The 19,247-nt window shown below is 26.3% G+C and overlaps 2 protein-coding genes across 4 annotated transcripts; one reads left to right on the top strand and one right to left on the bottom strand.

Annotated features, from left to right (window-relative positions):
* Positions 1–9,522: 9,522 nt before the first annotated feature.
* LOC127265807 (DNA-directed RNA polymerases II and V subunit 8A-like) lies at positions 9,523–12,363 on the bottom strand. The gene is made up of 4 exons (XM_051295811.1): positions 12,113–12,363; positions 10,813–10,970; positions 10,499–10,593; positions 9,523–9,949 (listed from the first exon to the last, which is right to left on the bottom strand). The coding sequence occupies exons 1-4, from the start codon at positions 12,183–12,185 to the stop codon at positions 9,838–9,840; spliced, it is 438 nt and encodes a 145-aa protein (XP_051151768.1). The 5' UTR covers positions 12,186–12,363; the 3' UTR covers positions 9,523–9,837.
* Positions 12,364–15,155: 2,792 nt separating this feature from the next.
* LOC127265845 (protein JASON-like) lies at positions 15,156–18,459 on the top strand. 3 transcript variants are annotated; one of them, XM_051295861.1, is made up of 8 exons: positions 15,156–15,174; positions 15,427–15,592; positions 15,780–15,834; positions 15,937–16,013; positions 16,384–16,595; positions 16,874–17,627; positions 17,723–17,805; positions 18,114–18,459. In XM_051295861.1, the coding sequence occupies exons 2-8, from the start codon at positions 15,464–15,466 to the stop codon at positions 18,205–18,207; spliced, it is 1,404 nt and encodes a 467-aa protein (XP_051151818.1). In that variant the 5' UTR covers positions 15,156–15,174; positions 15,427–15,463; the 3' UTR covers positions 18,208–18,459. The 3 variants fall into 3 exon arrangements, with proteins under 3 accessions (XP_051151818.1, XP_051151819.1, XP_051151817.1); XM_051295862.1 differs by lacking the exon at positions 15,156–15,174 and adding an exon at positions 15,237–15,331 and having other exon boundaries at positions 15,491–15,592; XM_051295860.1 differs by lacking the exon at positions 15,156–15,174 and adding an exon at positions 15,283–15,331.
* Positions 18,460–19,247: the final 788 nt, after the last annotated feature.

Below are 19,247 nucleotides of genomic sequence, written 5' to 3'. Positions count from 1 at the left end.
ATTTTCATGTTGTTTAAATTTTTCTACTAAATGCTTTCAATCATTAAGTCCATCGATAGTCAACAAACTCTTGGGAATTTTATTTTTTTTTGAATAATTTACAACAAAACAATATATTTTATTTTCATATTTTGAATAAACTAACTATTTTCTATCCGTAATTTCTCTGTTATTCAATTTTCTAAAATAATGAAAATATGAAAAATGTCTAGAAGTATTATCTAATGGAAAAGTTAGTTTTAGTTCTCTAATAGGCTCTTTTTCGATTAAAATATTTTTTTATATATCATCAAGATTATCCAAATTTTTAAAATCATAAATATCTAAGTTAAAAACTATACTATCTTCAACTGTCAATTATATTTCATTTGAAGTATTATGATTATCATAATTATTTACATTATGCACATCACTATCACTATTATTCAAGTTTTTAATTGATTCCTAATGTTCAATACTATTACTATTTAGTTCATTAAATTTAGTAGAACTTGTATTTCTATTTTCACTCCCTGATAAATATTTTTTAGGCAACATCACTAAATTTAATAAAATAAAATAATAAAGAACAATCACATATGATTTATAAACCGTCTTTGTCAATAATTGAATTTTTTTTTTATTATTGGCTTTCAAACATTGTTCATGCAAAAATCAACAAGTATTCAATTAATAAATATTATTTAACATTTACAAGTAAAGAACACTATATGTTACTTGTAAATGTTAAATAATATTTATTAATCAAATACTTGTGGATTTTTGCATGAATAGTGTTTGAAAGCTAATAAAAAAAATTTAATTATTGACAAAGATAGTTTACAAATAAGGTGTAATTGTTCTTTATTATTTTATTTTTATTAAATTTATGAATTTAGTGATGTTGTTTAAAAAATATTTATTAGAGACTAAAAAAAAAGGAGAAAAAGAAAACAAGAACAAGAATTTATAAATTCAGAAAATAGGGCTATTGATAACTTTTTAAATAGAAATACAAGGTCTACAAAATTTAGTGAATCAAATAGTAATAGTATCGAACATTCGGAATCAATTGAAAACTTGAATAATATTGATAGTGATGTACATAATGTAAATAATGATGATAATCATAATACTTCAAATGAAATAAGATTGGCAGTTGAAGATAGTATAATTTTTAATTTAGATATTTATGATTCTAAAAATTGGGATAATCTTGATGATATATCAAAAAATATTTTAATCGAAAAATGGTCTATTAGAGAACTAAATCTAACTTTTCCATTATATAATACTTCTAGACATTTTTAATATTTTCATTATTTTAGAAAATGGTTGGTGTATTCAAAATATGAAAATGTATATTGTTTTTGTTGTAAATTATTCAAAAATAATAATTTTTAAGAGTTTGTTAGCTAACGATGGACTTAATGATTGGAAGCATCTAGCGGAAAGACTTAAACAACATGAAAATAATATTGAACACATAACACATATGAATATTTGGAATAAATTAAAAATGAAATTAAATAAAAATCAAATAATTGATAAAAATATTCAACTAGAAATTATAAAAGAAAAAGAACGTTTAAGACAAGTTTTAATAAGAATAATATCGGTTGTAAAAAGTCTTTCTAAACATAATTTAGCTTTTCGAGAATCGAGTGAAAAACTTTATCAAGATGTAAGGGTATTTTTTTAGGAATAATTGAAATGATTGCAGAATTTGATATAATAATGAAAGATCATATTAGACGTATTCAAAATAATGAAATTTATTATTATTATCTTAGCCACAAAATTCAAAATGAATTAATATCTTTATTAGCCCACCGTGTTAGAAATTTTATTATACAAATTATTAAATAATTAAAATATTTTTCAATAATTCTTGATAGAAGAAACTATCCAAGAATTAAAAGTTTTGCAAATGATTTTATCAGATAATTTAAAATGGCCAATAAATTTTTTTGAATTTATTAAAGTTGCGGATTGCTATTCAAATGTTTCAATTGTTTATCGTATATTATTAATTGTGCCTATAACTGTAGCATCGGCTGAAAGAAGTTTTTCAAAATTAAAATTATTAAAAACTTATTTAAGATCGTCTATATCTCAAGAGAGATTAAATGATTTAGTTATATTATCTATTGAAAAAGAAATGTTAGATAATATCGATATTTATGCTATTATTGATAATTTTGTTTGTAAAAATAGTAGAAGAAGTTATTTTATTTGATTATTTAAATTTATTATAAAAAAAAAAAAAAAACTTATTTGTACATATAGGGGCTCATTTTCTTTTTTTCGCCCTGGGCATCAAAAGTCCGGATCGACCCTGTGTGTGTATTGACTTCAATTCTTAATTCTTTTGCCACAAAAGTCTTAAATACTGGTCAGATTACAAGGATGTTTGGTAAAGAAAGAGCTTTTTACTTATTGCCGATAAAACAGTTAATTAATTTAAGTGTTTGATTCCATTCAAAAAATATTATAAAAATAGTCTTATACAAAATATAAATTATTAAATTTGGTCCTATAACAAAATCAATAGACGGTTAAAACCCTAATATTTTGGAGCTCCGACGAACTAAAATGTGGTAAACTAATGCCGTGTCGGAGGCTCAAAAAGAAGGAAATCTTCGGATTATTGATCAGAATCTCATCGGAAAACGCCGGAAACAAGAATTCTATATTTTAAACGGATGAACGGCCGAGCACCAAATGCACTCTCATTCAAATTGAAATGCAATCAATGCATTAAATTAAATTCATTTAATTGCATGCTTGCAATGCCCATAAATCATATTCTATAACAAATGAATTTATACAAAATACATGCATGGCAATTGCATGCTTTCACGTACTTCAATTTTATTTTTCACATATTATAATTAATGTGTTTAACTCATAATCATGCACCTTCATGCAATTATATTAGGGCTAAATTTTTACTTTCTTGAGTTTCGAAATTCACAAAAAAAATATTTATTATATCTATTATGCTCCGGAGCTCATAGACTATATTAATCTATTTATTTACCAAACCTAAGTTCAAGCACAAACTCAAAACCATATTATCTGGTTCGGGTGAGCAGTGAACTTATGACCTATCGACATTCATATGTCTTATAACCATTATATAGCACATATGCATTTCAACTCACCGAATAATCGGTTTCAAAATTTATGAATTTAATTTATAAATTAAATTTCATCGATTAAATAAATAACTGATTATCCAACAAATGAAAGCAGTTTGATGATGTAAGTGTAAACACAGTTGTGTTCTATACAACATGGTCGTGTTCGATCCCTCTAAGACATCCACGTCAACATGGCCAGCTGAAAGGATTAAAATTGATAATTTATGGGGTATATTCAATCACAACTCTGTTAGAATTTTTTTGAATTTTTAAAATTTGGATGTATTTAATGAGACTTTTAAAAGTGATATTCAATTCAAAATTTTAAAAGTTTTTTTAAAATATGGTGTATTCAATCGAAACTTTTAAAAATCTTTTAAAATTTTAAGGTATTCAACAATCCATATACTTTTAAAGTCTAAAAGTCTATGGATTTTATTGAATTTTGATAGACAATTATGAAAAATTTGTACAGCAGAAAATCTCTCTTGAAAAGAAGAGATTTTGATGGATCTTTAAAATTATTATTATTATTATTGTTGTTGTTGTTGTTGTTGCTGTTGATATATAAGCTATAAATAATATGATAATACTTATTTATAATATTATAAATATTTAATAGAAAAATAATTTAAAATTAAATATATTAGAAAATTATTATTAATTTTTTTTGAAAATATGTTTTATATTATAAATATAATATTGAAAAAATATTATTATCATAATAAATATGTATTATTGTTTTTTTTCGTTTTTATTTATCGAATATACTATATTGTCGGTAAAGTTAACTAGATATACATATTTTTTATTCGTTGAGCCGTTAGTTATATTTATTTACTTTTTTATTTTTTATTTTATTTTTCTCAAAAATTGTAAATGCAAATTTTTAATTTTATCTATATATTCATTTTTATGTAAAAAAATTATATAAATAATAATAATAATAAATAATAATAATAATAATAATAATAATAATAAATAAAAATAAACTGATATATTGAAGGATAATATAATAAAAATTATAAAATTAAAAATATTACTATACAAAATAATAGTATTATATATGTTACAATATTTCTACATTATTAATAATTATATATTATTTATTAATATTAATTTTATTTTATAAAAACATATAATAACTTTAATTATTAATATATTATATTTATAAAATTTGTGTTCACATAAATTTATATAATTATATAAATTAATTAAAAAAATTATTCTATAATCCTAATAAATCAACATAAATTTATAAAAAAAATCAGGGTGCATTTGGTGCTGCTAGCTGATTCAATTAGCGATTTGTATTAAAGTGTTTGGTAAAACTATTGTTTGACATTAATTGTTTATATATAAAATAACTATTAAGGACATTGATATGTTATTTTTTGAATTATTTAATTTTGTTCATTTTGGTTTGAAATTTATGAGAATTTTTATTACTAATTATTGAAAATTATAAAAATATTATAAAATATTTATTTTTATTTTATTATTTAGATCTGAGAAAATTATTTTTACTAAAAAATAATAATATTTTATTAAAATTATGTAAAAAAAGTAAAATAATAAATCTTGCGTATATATATTTTTATTATGTTAATTATTGTTTAATATATAAAAATAAATTAATAAGCTTTATTTTTTATATTTGATTTAGCTTTAAAAATTTATATATTTTACAAATAAAATAATTTATATGTAATAATTAATAATAGTAATTATTTTAAATTTACAAAAATAAAAATATAATTTAATAAATTAAATATATTAAAAATAATTAATAAATACTGCTATAAAAATATATTTATATGTATAAAATAAATAATTAAATTTTAAGGGTAAATAAGAAATAACTCATCTTTAAAAAAACTAATTTACCAAACACCTAAATTAGTTTTTTGACTTGTCAAACAGTAAATTAAAAGCTCTTAAAAAAGTTTATTTCTCAAATACCCTCTCAATCAAATTTATGAAAATTCATCTAAATTAATTAATAAAATTCATCAAACTCTATGAACTTTCTAAATTCTCCATAAATTTTTTAAAATCCAAAAAAAATAGATGAAATTTCAAATGAATACACCCCCTTAGTTTTTATATGAGATTATTTTTTGATAATATGTTTTGAATGAGACTAAAATTGAAAAAAATAAATAGAATTGGGACTAGTCTTGATTTTTGCTATATTATTTATTTCACATACATATATAAATATGTTTTGTATTGCAGTAGTTATTAATTATTTTAATATATTTTATTTACTAATAATTTTTATTTTTGTAAATTTTGAAATAATTAAAATAATTATATTTTATATTATTTATTTTATTTGTAAAATATATAAACTTGTTAAAATTAAAACATAATAGAAAGTATAAACATTATTAATTTATTTTTATACATAATTTTATGTTAAAAAATAAATAAAATAAAATAAATTTATTGAAAATTATAAATATAATAAATTAATTAAAGAGTAAACAAAATAATTATATATACACTATTCTCAATAAAATATATTATTTCATCCGTCCCACCGGATTAGTCCCATTTCGTTTTGACAAAGAGTTTAAGGAATACTGTATTATATAGTTAATTAGTTTGATTTAGTATTTATAATGCAATTTTGTTTCAATTATTTTTTATTAAATAATAAAAAAAACAAAATTTGAAATAATTTTTATTTAATTGTTTCATATTGAATATTTTATGTATTAAAATTAATTTTCAAAAAATATTATACCAATTATAAAATAATACAAGCACTTAAATAATTAAAATAAATAAATAATTTTTTATAAATTTTTCAAGGATCTAAACTCTCAATTTGGGGGTCAAATACCTCTCATCTCTACTGTAGATATCAAAGAACATGAGAAAAAGTCCGAAAAAAAAAAAATAATAATAATAAATAAATAAATAAATATAATTAACAATAAAAATAGAGCATTACTATAAAAAGTGTTAATTTAAGCAATATTTTACATAAAATTTTTCAAAAAATTTACTCCAAAAAATATTGATTGATTTTCTTTTGTGCTAGGAAGATGAAAATAAATGTGATGGGTGGGTATATATATATATTTTTTTTTATTTTTTTTTAAAAAAATTCAAATTTAAATTTCACTTTTCACATAAAATATAAAATTAAATTTTATTTATTTTTATTTTTTAGTTTACACTAAATTTGACATTAACATTTAAACATCATGGTAACATATCTTATATTACATCAATAATTATAAAAACTTAAAATTCAAATATGTAATTATTTTTATCTTTTAAAAGAAATTTAATTCAAATTCAAATTTCACTATTCATTAATTATTTTTTTCCAAAATGTCAAATTAATTACTTACTACTTTTTATTAAATTAAAATTAATTTAAAAATAAAATATCAAATCAATATCTATTTATATAATATCAAATAATTATTGAAATTATAATTTTATTATTTAAAATTCAAATTAACTATTATACAAATCTCAGAGATATAAGTGTTAATAGTTATAAAATATAATTAAATTTTAAATTGAAATTATTAGAAGTTAATTATTACCTTTAAGAAAAACGAGACTAATTCGGTAGGACGGCAAAAAAAGAAAAATAAAATTAATTCGGTGGGAGGGAGAAAGTAATATTTTTAATAAAATATTATGTTTTTCAAATAAAAAAATAATAAATAATAATACTTTTAAGGGAAAAAAATTATTTTTTATTCTAATATAAAAATCTTATCAATTTTGCTCTCGATATAAAAATTTTATCAATTTTAATCTCAATATTACAAAAACTCATCATTTTTTGTCTCAATATAATCAAATTTTATCTTTTTTTTTGTCCCACCATCAACCAACTGACGGAAAATACTGACGTGAAAAAAAAATCAAACCTTATATTTATATTTGAAGAATTGCATAATCTTACAAGTCTACGTCAGCATTTTCCGTCGGTTTGTTGACGGTGAGACAAAAAAAAGATAAAGTTTGATTATATTCGGACAAAAAATGATGATTTTGATTATATTGAAACTAAAATTGATAAAAATTTTATATTGAGACCAAGAATAATGAGTTTTGGTTATATTATGACCAAAATTGATAAAATTTTTATATTGTAACTAAAATTGATAAATTTTGTTTATATTGGAACCAAAAATAATTTTTTTCTCTACTTTTAAAATTTCTAAACCTAAAACAATACAATTAAATATGTTGAAAAAGTAAATATAAATATCCTTCATTATTATTTTACTAGGTATAAAACAGTTAGGGTGTGTTTGTTTGGGAGTTTGAATTTTGAGTTGGGATTTGAATAGTAAAAATTTTGAATTTGAATAGTTGTATGATGTGATATAAATAGGTGTTGATATGATGTTTTGAATGTAAAATTGATTTTCAGTATAATATAGAAAATAAATAATAAGTGTTTTATTTGATATTTTTAGAGGTAAAATGGGATGAATAGTAGAAATCTTTACAAATCCTTCCAAAAAACACACCCTTAGTTATTTTACCAAACCTACCTTTTAACTGACAGCTAAAAACTACTCCCTGTGAAATTAGTTCACTTTCTTTTCGACACGCAATTTAAGAAATATTATATTACAGAGTTTATTAATTTGATTTGTTGATGTAATTAAATTTATTTTAAATATTTTTTATTTTAATTTTTAAATATTGAATTTTTTTTATTTATTTATTGAAATGATTGAAAAATAGTAATAATAATTGTATATATTGTAAATCAATATATGTAATTAGATTAAAAAAAAAAATTAATAGTTTAAATGTAATTAATACAATAAAAAATGTATGGTTTTGTTCTTTCTAAAATTTTTGCCTAACATGTTTTCCCAAAAAAATTAAAATATTACACATGTTCATTATTTTTATATTTTGTACACAGTTTCTTATAATAAAAAAATTTCTTTCCAACAATCTCACAAAACAAATACATCTTACATAATAACAATTTTACATAAAAAATACATAAAATTTTACGAATTTGATTGTTGTTAGAAATAGTTCGTTATGACACATCAAATGTAATGCCACATTGTATACGGTATCAGAGTTTTTGGTATGATATTTTACCATGCCAATGCCGTATAAATATTTTGGTATACCGAATTTATAAATAAAAATATTGAATTGCGTAAATAACATTCATACTCATAGAAAAAAATATCAAAAAAAAAAAATTAAATTTCCAGTACGATATGTTTTTTTTTCTTTGGTATAATAACGATATACACGATATTCTCAGTATATATAAATAATAAAAAAAATCGATATTTTTGTATATACCGAATATTCGATATAATAACGATATTTTTTTAATAATTTAAAAAATTTGATACGGTGTACAATATAGTTCGATATACCTTCTCAAACTATCTCTAATTGAATTGTATACACGGTATTAGAATATAATATATTACGGTAAAATACCAAAATAAAAAATAATTTTATAATTTTGCATGATAAATAACTTTTATGTTTTTAATTTTTTTGAATAAAGAAAAAAAAAATTCAAAATCAAATCTCATTTTTAATTAATTTTTCGGCCATAATTTTTCAAATCAAACTTCAATTTTTTGTATTACATTATAAATTAATTTAAAAAATTTAAAATTAGATTAATACTTATTTATATCATATCAAATATTTATTTTATTTTTATTATTCAAAATTTTAGCCCAACTTCTAAATTTACAACTAAACAAATAGTAAAACTAAATATATTTGTAAGTTAATAGAATATGGTTAAGTTTGTCAATCATAAGTATTAGTTATTAATTATTTACTATAATAGAAAAGTGAACTAATTCGGTGAGACGGCTAAAAAAGAAAAGTTGGACTAATTTGGTGAGACGAAGAGAGCATGAGCTAAGTTGCATGAGAAGTTTGTGATGATCGAGGTGGATAGAACATAACATTATTCATTTTATCTGACTATATGATAATCTTGTGCCATTGATTGCATATTTGGATTACATGACAATATTTTCTTTCTAATTTGTGACAAACCCTTTTAGGAAGCATCATTAACCAAAATGCATGCTTGGGCCCCTATCAACTTATAGCTTTAAGGCTTCATTCCCATGGCTTTACACTCCAAACCTCAATTTTGTAGGGTATATTAATTTGATCCGATCAAATCAGCATTATATTAATATAAATTGTATATCGTCTATCTATTTGTTATGCACTATCCATGTATATTTAATGTGTTGTCATTTGACACCCTAACGCAACCTAGATATATATATATATATGTGTGTGTGTGTAAGATAATAAATCTCAAACATTTACCTCATTTAGCATTTAAGGAGATGCTTTTCTTGTTCTGCCTAACATTTTATTTGTTCGCATATAATATCTATTTTCCATTTGAACCAGAAGAGTGTTCAACATCGACCTTCGGGTGATCTAACACCAAGAAAATAAACTAATACAAGTTATTAATCAACATAAGCATAGGTGCAAGGAAATCATCCCCGAGTTTTGGTGCATTTTAGAGCATACTATGGTTCTTAGCGCTACATATTAATAGGCTGATAGCATAAGTCAAGCAACCGCATAATTTTTAAGAAAGAAGCAGATGTAAGCTGTCTATTGCCAAGAAATGTCGTAAAAAGTATGGTGCACAACGTACTTGGCAATGAGGTTTGGTCTCTGGGAGTGGATGGATAGTTGATCAGACCTTTCTGATGAGAATGAACAGCTTCTGGTCGAGTTCAAATCTAGAAGCAATGGAAGGGTCCCCTTTGAGCATCATCAGAAGTCCACCAAACGATACGTATATGTCCCTGAAAGTTCAGAATTTTGCAATAAGGTGACTTTAAATCGAGCACTGCTGCAGTAAATATTGTGCAGATGGCATAAGCAATTGAAATAAATAAATATTGCTACCGGAGCTGTTTTCCATCATCTATAAGAGGGCTGTTGCACACATGAAAATATTAATTTCCCATACATAGAATTGCATCTCACGACTATTTTCTATTAATAATTTCCAAATCCAAAGTAGCCTGTGTTTGCTTCCTAACAAACCAAAATGATTAGCTACTGATTTGTGTACTATTTTCTCAAGTGATCTAGTAAAAGTAAGGCTCTGTTTAGACAAATACTTTTGGTGTATTGGAGTTTTGAAAGAATTTGAAAATAGTACAAAGTTTGTATTTGATGTGATATTCGTGAGAAAGAATAAGTGTTTGATGTGATGCTTTTTAAAAATAAAAAATAAAAATAATGTTGATGAATAACCAAAACTTCCAAAAATGTGTAAGCGGAACATCACTTAAATTGTTATGAACTAGCAAGAGGAACCAAATAAGTATGTTAAGATGGAGACTTACGCTTTAACCTGCTTGTCTCGGCTTTCCTCTGAAATTCTGTACAGTTTCCCTTGCATGACATAGTCAAACTTGTCTGCTAGAGATTTCCTGTTACCCTGGATCGAATTTCAATTGCAACCTTTTTAATCATCCAGTCTTCAAAGATCTTTCAAGAAAATGATTGTTACAAGTGATTGGAAATTCTTTCAGAATAACAGAATGGAAATTATATAGAAGACTCAATAAAGATAAAACAGCCTTGCACACGAAAAAACTTCAGTAGAACATCAGACTTGCAAAATCTAATGTTTTGTGGCATGAGAGAGAGAGAATACCGGAGTGTAGTAACCACTATCTGGTGTTCCGTCCAAGTTCAGAGTGGATGCTAAAACCATCATGAATTTCTCTCCAGCGCGCATGGGATATATCTCCGTATTAATATCGAGGTGCAAGAGCATGTCAAACTGCTCGCTCCTAGCAGCAATGCGAGACACTGACGATAACACAAAAACCGTAAGATAAAAGTTTATGCATGGCATAAAGCATGTCAAGATGAAAGTGAAAGTGCACATATAATCGAATACTAACAGTTTTTAGTAAAATGCATCAGACAGTCAGAGTGCTTAATCTATAATCCATAACTTGAAAATGAAAGTATTACCGTTGCTGCTCAGCCCAAAATTAAAGAAAAGAAAAAGGCATAGGACCTTCGCTACTCAATAAAGTAGTAAATTGAATGAGTTATTTGTCAGCTTAGTCGTTAATTCATTTGAATATGATAGAAGCTCTGGTTAACAAGTTAAACAAGCTGAGCTTAAATACATTTCATAACTTACTACTTGAGGAGTTTCACGAACATTTGATATTGATTATTAGGGGACATAATATGCGGTTATACCAAGATACAATTAGTCCCACTTATCATTAACTCATTTCGCTCGCCAAAGTTTCATTCCATCATTACTTCATCTAACACTCATTTGATTCAGACCATTTAACCTAAACTGTTTAGTGCGGCTCATTTATGCGAAACTTAGTTGAAAACAAAAGCTGATTTGAACCATCAGTTAACGGGCCAAACTAAAACAGCTTATTCAACTCATTCCACTGTATAAAAAAATTCAATGAAAGCCCTGCTCAGATAGACTCGTTAATAACTCTATTAGTCACATTTTTACAAACAATAGAACACCAACCATTGCCTCATACAAGTACAACAAAACCGAACAAACAAAAATTTAATATCTGAGCTAACTGTTGCACTAAGCGCAAAAGCTTACTACACCCTTATCGTTTTTATATAGTTGATTAGTTTATCAAAGCCATCAAATGCTCCACACACCAAACACCTCCAACTTTTCGGCTCACCAGCTGAACTAATTCAACAAATTGTCAAGCATCACTATATATTTTCGACACCTTTTAGAACTTCAAAATACTCAAGATACAAACCCTAAGTTCTCACACAGTATCTGGAATTTACAGGAATACATGAACAGCTACGAATCTCAACGTAATCTTGCTAAGAAATAAAATCAACAAATTAGCACACACCTAAATCCCTCAGAAGCACACACAAGTCTAAAAAACACGCTGCTCGTAAGGACTAGACGCAATTGGTGAGAGAAATGAAACCTTTATCAAACTTCTTCCCGTCCGGATCCAAGGCGTCGACACGAAAAATGTCCTCGAAAAGCGTTTCCACCATCCTTGCACACCTAAAGTCGAAGAAAAGATGATGAAGCTGAGATGAAGAACTCAAAATCGAGAGAAATTGAAAACAGAATCAAACTGGACTGGATTTGGGGGTTAGGGTTTATAATAAGGGTGCATTTCTAAAGAGGTTTTGGGGAAATTTGAGTCGGATAGGATTTTTATTTGAATTTTGAACTTTGAATTCTGATGTCTCTTGAGTTTGATTGAATTTTGAAGAGGTTTGATTTGTATTGATTTAATGGGAATAAATATAATAATATAAATATAAAATAATTTGTATAATTTAATTTTAAATTTATATTATATTTATATATGTATTTTTAAATTTTTATTTATTTATATTATAAAAAATTATATTTTAATATATATTATATATATTTTATTAAATTATAATTATTATAATATTTTTTTATATTTATAATTTTAAAAAAAAATCTTTCCCTAAACCTCTCCAATCTACTTTTGGTCTAGATCACTGTGCACAGTGATTCAGTCCAAAAGTGGACCGGAGAAACAGACCTAGAGTGTTAGATTGTGATGTATCAATTTTTTTAAATAAAATAATTATTAATTATATATAAATATTAAGTATTTTTACCATCTCAATTCCGATTTATTTACGAAATTTTAATTTTATTACGTGGAGTCCCCGTCCTCCTCTCATTGCCCCTGCATCCATCGATCACACCTTCCGCAACCCTGCCGTCGAACACGCCGACCGTCTCTGCTGCATTTGACGTCTTCGATTCCCCTTCCATTTACACCTCCAAGTAAAACTAACATTTTAATGGCGGAAGCAACGGAATGAGATCTCAAGCCTTCGAATATGTTCGTTTATTATTGAGGTCAATTTTACAATCCTTTTTGTACCCCTTCTTATTGCAACAATAGTGAATATATTACATATGACAATTATTACTTTTTGGTTTTTTTTTTTTTTGTATTTGTTTTTCTATGACAAACTCTCGTCTATATGTGTATTTACAATACGACTTGTACGCATTATTTGAGCTCGATAAAAATGCATTTCATTGTACTATTGGAAGCATAATTCCTCAATTGTTTTGACTAATAATTCAATAATTTATGTGTGCGACTATTGGTACGTTGAATGACTAATATGATCATAATGCATATATCTTTACAATATGATATTAAGAAGATAAAAATATGATGTAATAAAAATTCTTCGATATGTTAATTTCGCGATAGATGAAAAAATATATATATATATATCGATATTTGTGTTCCCTTGATTTATTCGAAAATAAAGCACAGCTTTAATTATTATATTAATTAAATTACATATTTATCTTTATTTGCAATTTTATACATTAATCAATAATTTCATCAAACATATGCCAATATTGAATTCCGGAGCATACTCGTACCATATTTTTAGATATTATTGAATTCAATAGTAAAAATTGAATAACTATTTCAAAAGATAGCTAAATTGTACAAAATTTACACGTAATTTCATAAAATTGCATAAAATCTCCTGTATTTCTAAAACTGCGTCAAACTCTCTCGTGGTTTCATAAACTCTGCATCTAACTCCTTCGGTGGTCCGTATTTAACGCTATTTAACATAAATGCGGTCAAACTGCGAATAAATTTTAGAATCTCAAATTCTAAACCCCTAAAATTACAAATATATTCGTTTTTTTGTTATATTTAGCCTAACAAATAGTAAATATACTCAATAATAATAATAATAATAATAATAATAATAATAATAATTTTTTTCGGGTTTTAAAAGATTATTTTTACTGTTTTTTTTTTTGACTAAATATAAGAAATATAAATATATTTGTAATTTTAGGGGTTTAGAAATTGCAATTGTTAAATTTATTAGCAGTTTTGGTGCATTTAAATCAAATACCATTAAATAAGGACAGCCAAATGAATTAGAATATAGTTTATAAAATCACGAAAAAATTTGATGCAGTTTTATAAATATGAAGAATTTGACATAATTTCGTTAAAATTTCAAGTGAATTTTGTACAATTTAGCATTTTTTCTATAAAAATAAAAATAAAAATCCGACAAACACCAAATTAAGACTATGGTTACAATAATTACAAACAACTTATATTGACGCAATAAATTCCGCTATTCTAATAATGCAGTCTAATAAAATTCTCTAAATATTCATTTATTATATAATAAGTAATATCATAATCAAATAATTAATGAAAAATTAATTTCTATTTAAAAAAGAAAAAACTTTTTGAGAATAGATAAAATGCAAATTCATTTATTTTTAAAATTTGCTCCAAGTAAATATTAAAAATCTCATAATTGGTCAATATGTAATTAATGAATTTTAAACGTAATAAATACTTCATCCCTTTTATCACTAAGAGCATTATATAATTAATTCCCTAAATTCGAAAAAAATATACTCCCTTTCTTCCTTCCGTATTGAATATTTGAATATTAATTATTATATCAAAATATATTATAAATTAAAATAAAATAATAAAAATAATTTTATTACTATCGTATAATACTAATACAGTGATATTTATAAAAAAAATTATACAATTATATATATACTGCACAAATACTTCCTCCGTCTGCAATATTTTTTTTTTTGGTATGTCTAAAAAAAAGGATCTGCAATATTAGAAATAATTAATTTAACTTAATCTCTATCAGACACTTTATCCTCTAATATTATCCAAATAAAAAAATAAAATATATATTTCTCTTTCTATAACATCATTTAATTTTTAAATTATCATATTTAATGCTATACACCTAAAAATTTGTGTCAAAAGCAAATATTGCAATTGTTTGAGACGGAGTAGTAAATAAATACTTGTTGCCGTAGGAAGTATATGCAGTGGAGAAAATAATTCAAAGGTTTCTGGACTAGAGATCCTGGAGTGCAGAAACCGTCGATTTAAACACTCCCTCAAACGAACGGTCCGATGTGGGCAGAACCCGCAGTCCAGAATGATTCTGTCTGAGTGTGAGTGTGTGTATATATATATTGTATTTCCTTCGGTTCCCTCTATTCCAATTTCAAAAAAGCAATGGAGCCATCGGCACCAGTGACGCCCCAACTTCTGTCTCTCTCTCTATATCTGCTCTCTCTCTCTATTTGCTCTTCTCTCTCTTCTTTTAACGTAATAATTCAATTCAAATTATAATGAAATTCCGTGATTTCGCATCATTGTTGAGATATTTACATATACAGATTTATATCTATATATATGTCTAGGTGTATGTATGTATATGTGGAGAGAGAGGAGGTGTAAATGTTACTGTTTTGGCTATCTGCTCAGAATAAGGAAAGGGAAGCGGTAGGGTTAGCGGCGAAAGCGATGGGGTGTTTGTTCGGCTGTTTTGGTATCAAGGAATCTCGCTCCGTTCCAGCTCCTCCACAGGTAAGATCTGGATTTTGTTTTGATTTTTGCGGCTGCGTTGCTGTTTCTTTTTTTCCTGCTGCCAAAATCGCGTGTTTGTTTGTGGATGACGGTGTTTTCCTTTTATGCGAGGTGATGTGGAGAGCTGCACAGTAAACATTCTTTGTTTTTGTTCTATTTTTTAAGTGATTGATTTGATTTTGTGCAGGAGGTGGCCGTTTCTCGCAGTAAAAATGCACTGTCGTCGTTGTTTGTTTCTGATGGTAATATTTTGCGCTTCGTAATCCTTTTTTTTGGTTAATGTAAACTTGTACTGGTTAAATGCTATTGTAATTTGCTGATTTTGTTTATGATCGAATGAATAGATGAAACACTTCTAAAAGGAGAGGAAGGTCAGAATCCAGTGCTTCGACAACATGACATCAAGGAGCTCAACAGCGAGGTATTTTCTCTGTTCAAACTCTTCTAGATAGCTTTCATCGGTGGAAACCAAAGAACATCTGCAATTCATCTGTGTATTTCATTAATTTGAAAGCTAACAATGAATATACCTACCATTCAACTTATTTTTTTCTCAGTAATGTAGATGAATGTGCGTGCACTTACTTTCAAAGTATTGAAAAAATATGTTTAGATCGTTTCTGAGGTGCGTAGTAGTTTAAATTTCTGGTTTGAAACATGTTTCAGACATTTTGAGGTAGATCTAACTTCTTGCTATCAAGAAAAATGCCAGTTAGATAAAAGCAATCCCTCTGTCTCTGTCTGCTACTGTTGCGTGATTAAATTGGCTTCTGATTGTTCTGCTGCTGCAGGTAAAGTTTATCAAAACAACTGAAGTTCAAAAGGATTTGGGAAAAGAGAATGATGTGACATCTTACAATGGAGAAGAAAATTCTTCAAAATTCACTTCATGGTTTTCGAATGCATCCATTGATAAATTGAAACAGGAGAAGGAATCTTTTGGTTCCCCGGTAGCCGTTAAAATTCACGACGACTGTGTTACTGGATCAGGATCTCCCAGCAGGTACCATTCCCATTCCCACCTGGTGTAAGACATCAATTACTCGTATGCTCGATTCAAACACTTACAGGCATGCCAAGTTTCACAGTTTTAAGTATTAGTGAAGCTTCTTGATTTGGTTAACATGCTACCAATAGTCATATTTCCTCGTAATTGTATGGAAATATAATAAATAGCTTCTATGGCTTCTTTTTTTCTTCTCTTTTGTTTTAGTTTCATCAGTACTGATAAATGGGGTATAAGAACTCTTGAACTTACTCCCTAATTTGTGTTCTGTTTAGTTGCATGACGGATGGACAAAACACGGGCCGAGTCTCAAGCACCTCCTACCAAAGAAGTGTTCACAATGCCGTTGCATCATCCGATATGCAAGGCAGCGAAACTCGTTCTGGAACCTCATCCATTTCGCCCCTGCCCTTTCCTAAATTCCCAACCAAATCAGCTCATTTTACATTTGAATCCAACCGATCTAGCTTTTCATCTGAGGGCTCTTCATATGAATGTGTTAGCAATTGTTGGAAACAATCTGGCTTCACGGGAGACAAAACTGTACCACAGCCATGCCCGTATCCAACACCTTTGAAATTAACCGATGAAATGCAAACTCCGGGCACCGAAGTCCCTCCTTACAAAGATGATGCATGCAGTCAGGAACTTCCCAACAACAGATCTCAGCGTGCATACTATGTCTGGAATCCGGTCTTAAACTTCTCAGCTTCGGACAACAAAAGCTCTTCAAACGACTTTAGAGAATCAGATGAAGATACTTTGATCCCAACCCCGATGTTGGGACCACCAGCACCTGAGGATGACAGAAGCTTATCATCTTGGTTCAAACTAGTTTCCATGAACCAAGGCGGCCTTAACAAACGATTCGATTCTGTTTCGGCTGAAAAAGTTGGTGCTAAAACTCCCGGAGACAGGCCCATTATAGGTATGGTTGCAGCTTACTGGAACAAAGAGGAAGAGCCTCATATTCCGCCTAAATGGTGGGATGGAAATGGCATTCCAAATTCGACTAACAAGTACAAAGAGGTAACTTTGGTTTCTTTATCTTCCATTTCTCTCTATTTCTACTGATTTTTCCGCTTCCTGCTATTAAACAAACTATGTCGACGTTTACTTCACAGGATCAAAAAGTTAGTTGGCACGCAACGCCCTTCGAGGAGAGACTAGAAAAGGCACTGTCTGAAGAAACTTGTGTAACTCGAAGGTATCATTTGTTGCTAATTTGTTCCGTAAATATTCTAATGAGTCGAACTTATAACCTAAACTCATGTATAGTCTGTATTCGAGCATGCATTATCTTAAATAGACATTGTCCCAAGCTTCTTAGAATAACATAGATATACTATATAGATGATCGAGAGCTGTCTTGTTGGGAGTCGACTCGAGGTTGCACATGTATTGTAACTAAATTTATGTTGTTGCTGCTTCCTAATCCCCAAAAAAATAAATGTTGGTTTGTTCATACCATCTGCCTTGCAAGATTCTAAAATCGAAAACTCTTCATTTTTGTAGGAAGCCCGTCGACAGCCCTCCTCCAGTGGACTTCGATGAAACTGAGGAATCCGACACTGCCTTGTCCCGTCTGCAGTCCACTTCAAAGCCCTGACGAGCACCGGCGAATCCGGCATTCGATTATCTCTGTGAGTTCCCTGTGTTTTTTGTCATATATTTTTGTTCCAGCAAACATTGGTATGCTGTCAGCTTCTCTGATGGTCTGAACTCTATAGATATATACATATATATATATGTGTGTGTGTTTGGTATGGGTTTGAAGGTGTGTGTGATATGTATAATCCAGGTGATCTTCCAATACTTTGCCAAGATCTGATCTTCAATGAAAATGGTGGGAATGGCTTCTTAATTTAAATATGTGATAGATTTTTATATCAAATTTATTAAATGATTTACCATCATGTATTTAGAAAATGGATCCCATGCGATTAAAACTTTTTCTTATTTTTTTATATTTTAATAAAAATAATTATATTAATTAATATAATTAATAGGTTACCATTAATATTATATAGGTATTATTTATATATTATATAGATAATTTAATATATTCATTGAATAATTTTTATATATATATATATATAAGAGATAGGTGTGGGGTTCACTGCACCAAATTTTTTTTGTCAATTTTTTTTTATTTTTTAATAAAATAAATATGTATTAAATGTTATCAAGTAAGTATATCATAATTAATAAAATAAAATAGATATTTATTTTACACTTATTATTATTATTATCTTTTAACTTTGAATTTGACTTGTAATGCTGTATATATTTATAGATGGTACAAAAAAACAGTGTAAAATATAGTATCTATTTATCTTCATGTTATATTGGGTGTGTTAGTATTTTATTTCAAATAAAAATTAATATTATCAAAAGATATTATATTCCTTTTGTATGGTGTAAGTGTATATATTTTGTTATTTTTGTCTGTTTTATAACAATGTATATATATATTTAGTAATTATGGACTTTATTATTTAATATAAATACTACTATTTTATTATATATTTACTATTATATTAAAAAATAAAAATAAAATTATTTTTATATTATTTTGAATTACTCATTAAGTATTATTATTTTTTAAATTTTGTAAAAAAATTTAATATATATCTTAATACTGGATTG

This window comes from Andrographis paniculata, unplaced genomic scaffold, assembly GCF_009805555.1.
Source record: "Andrographis paniculata isolate CXL003 unplaced genomic scaffold, ASM980555v1 Contig74END, whole genome shotgun sequence".
Lineage (NCBI taxonomy): Eukaryota > Viridiplantae > Streptophyta > Magnoliopsida > Lamiales > Acanthaceae > Andrographis > Andrographis paniculata.
Note: the sequence above shows the minus strand (reverse complement) of the source record. Positions and strands in the feature narration are given on the sequence as shown.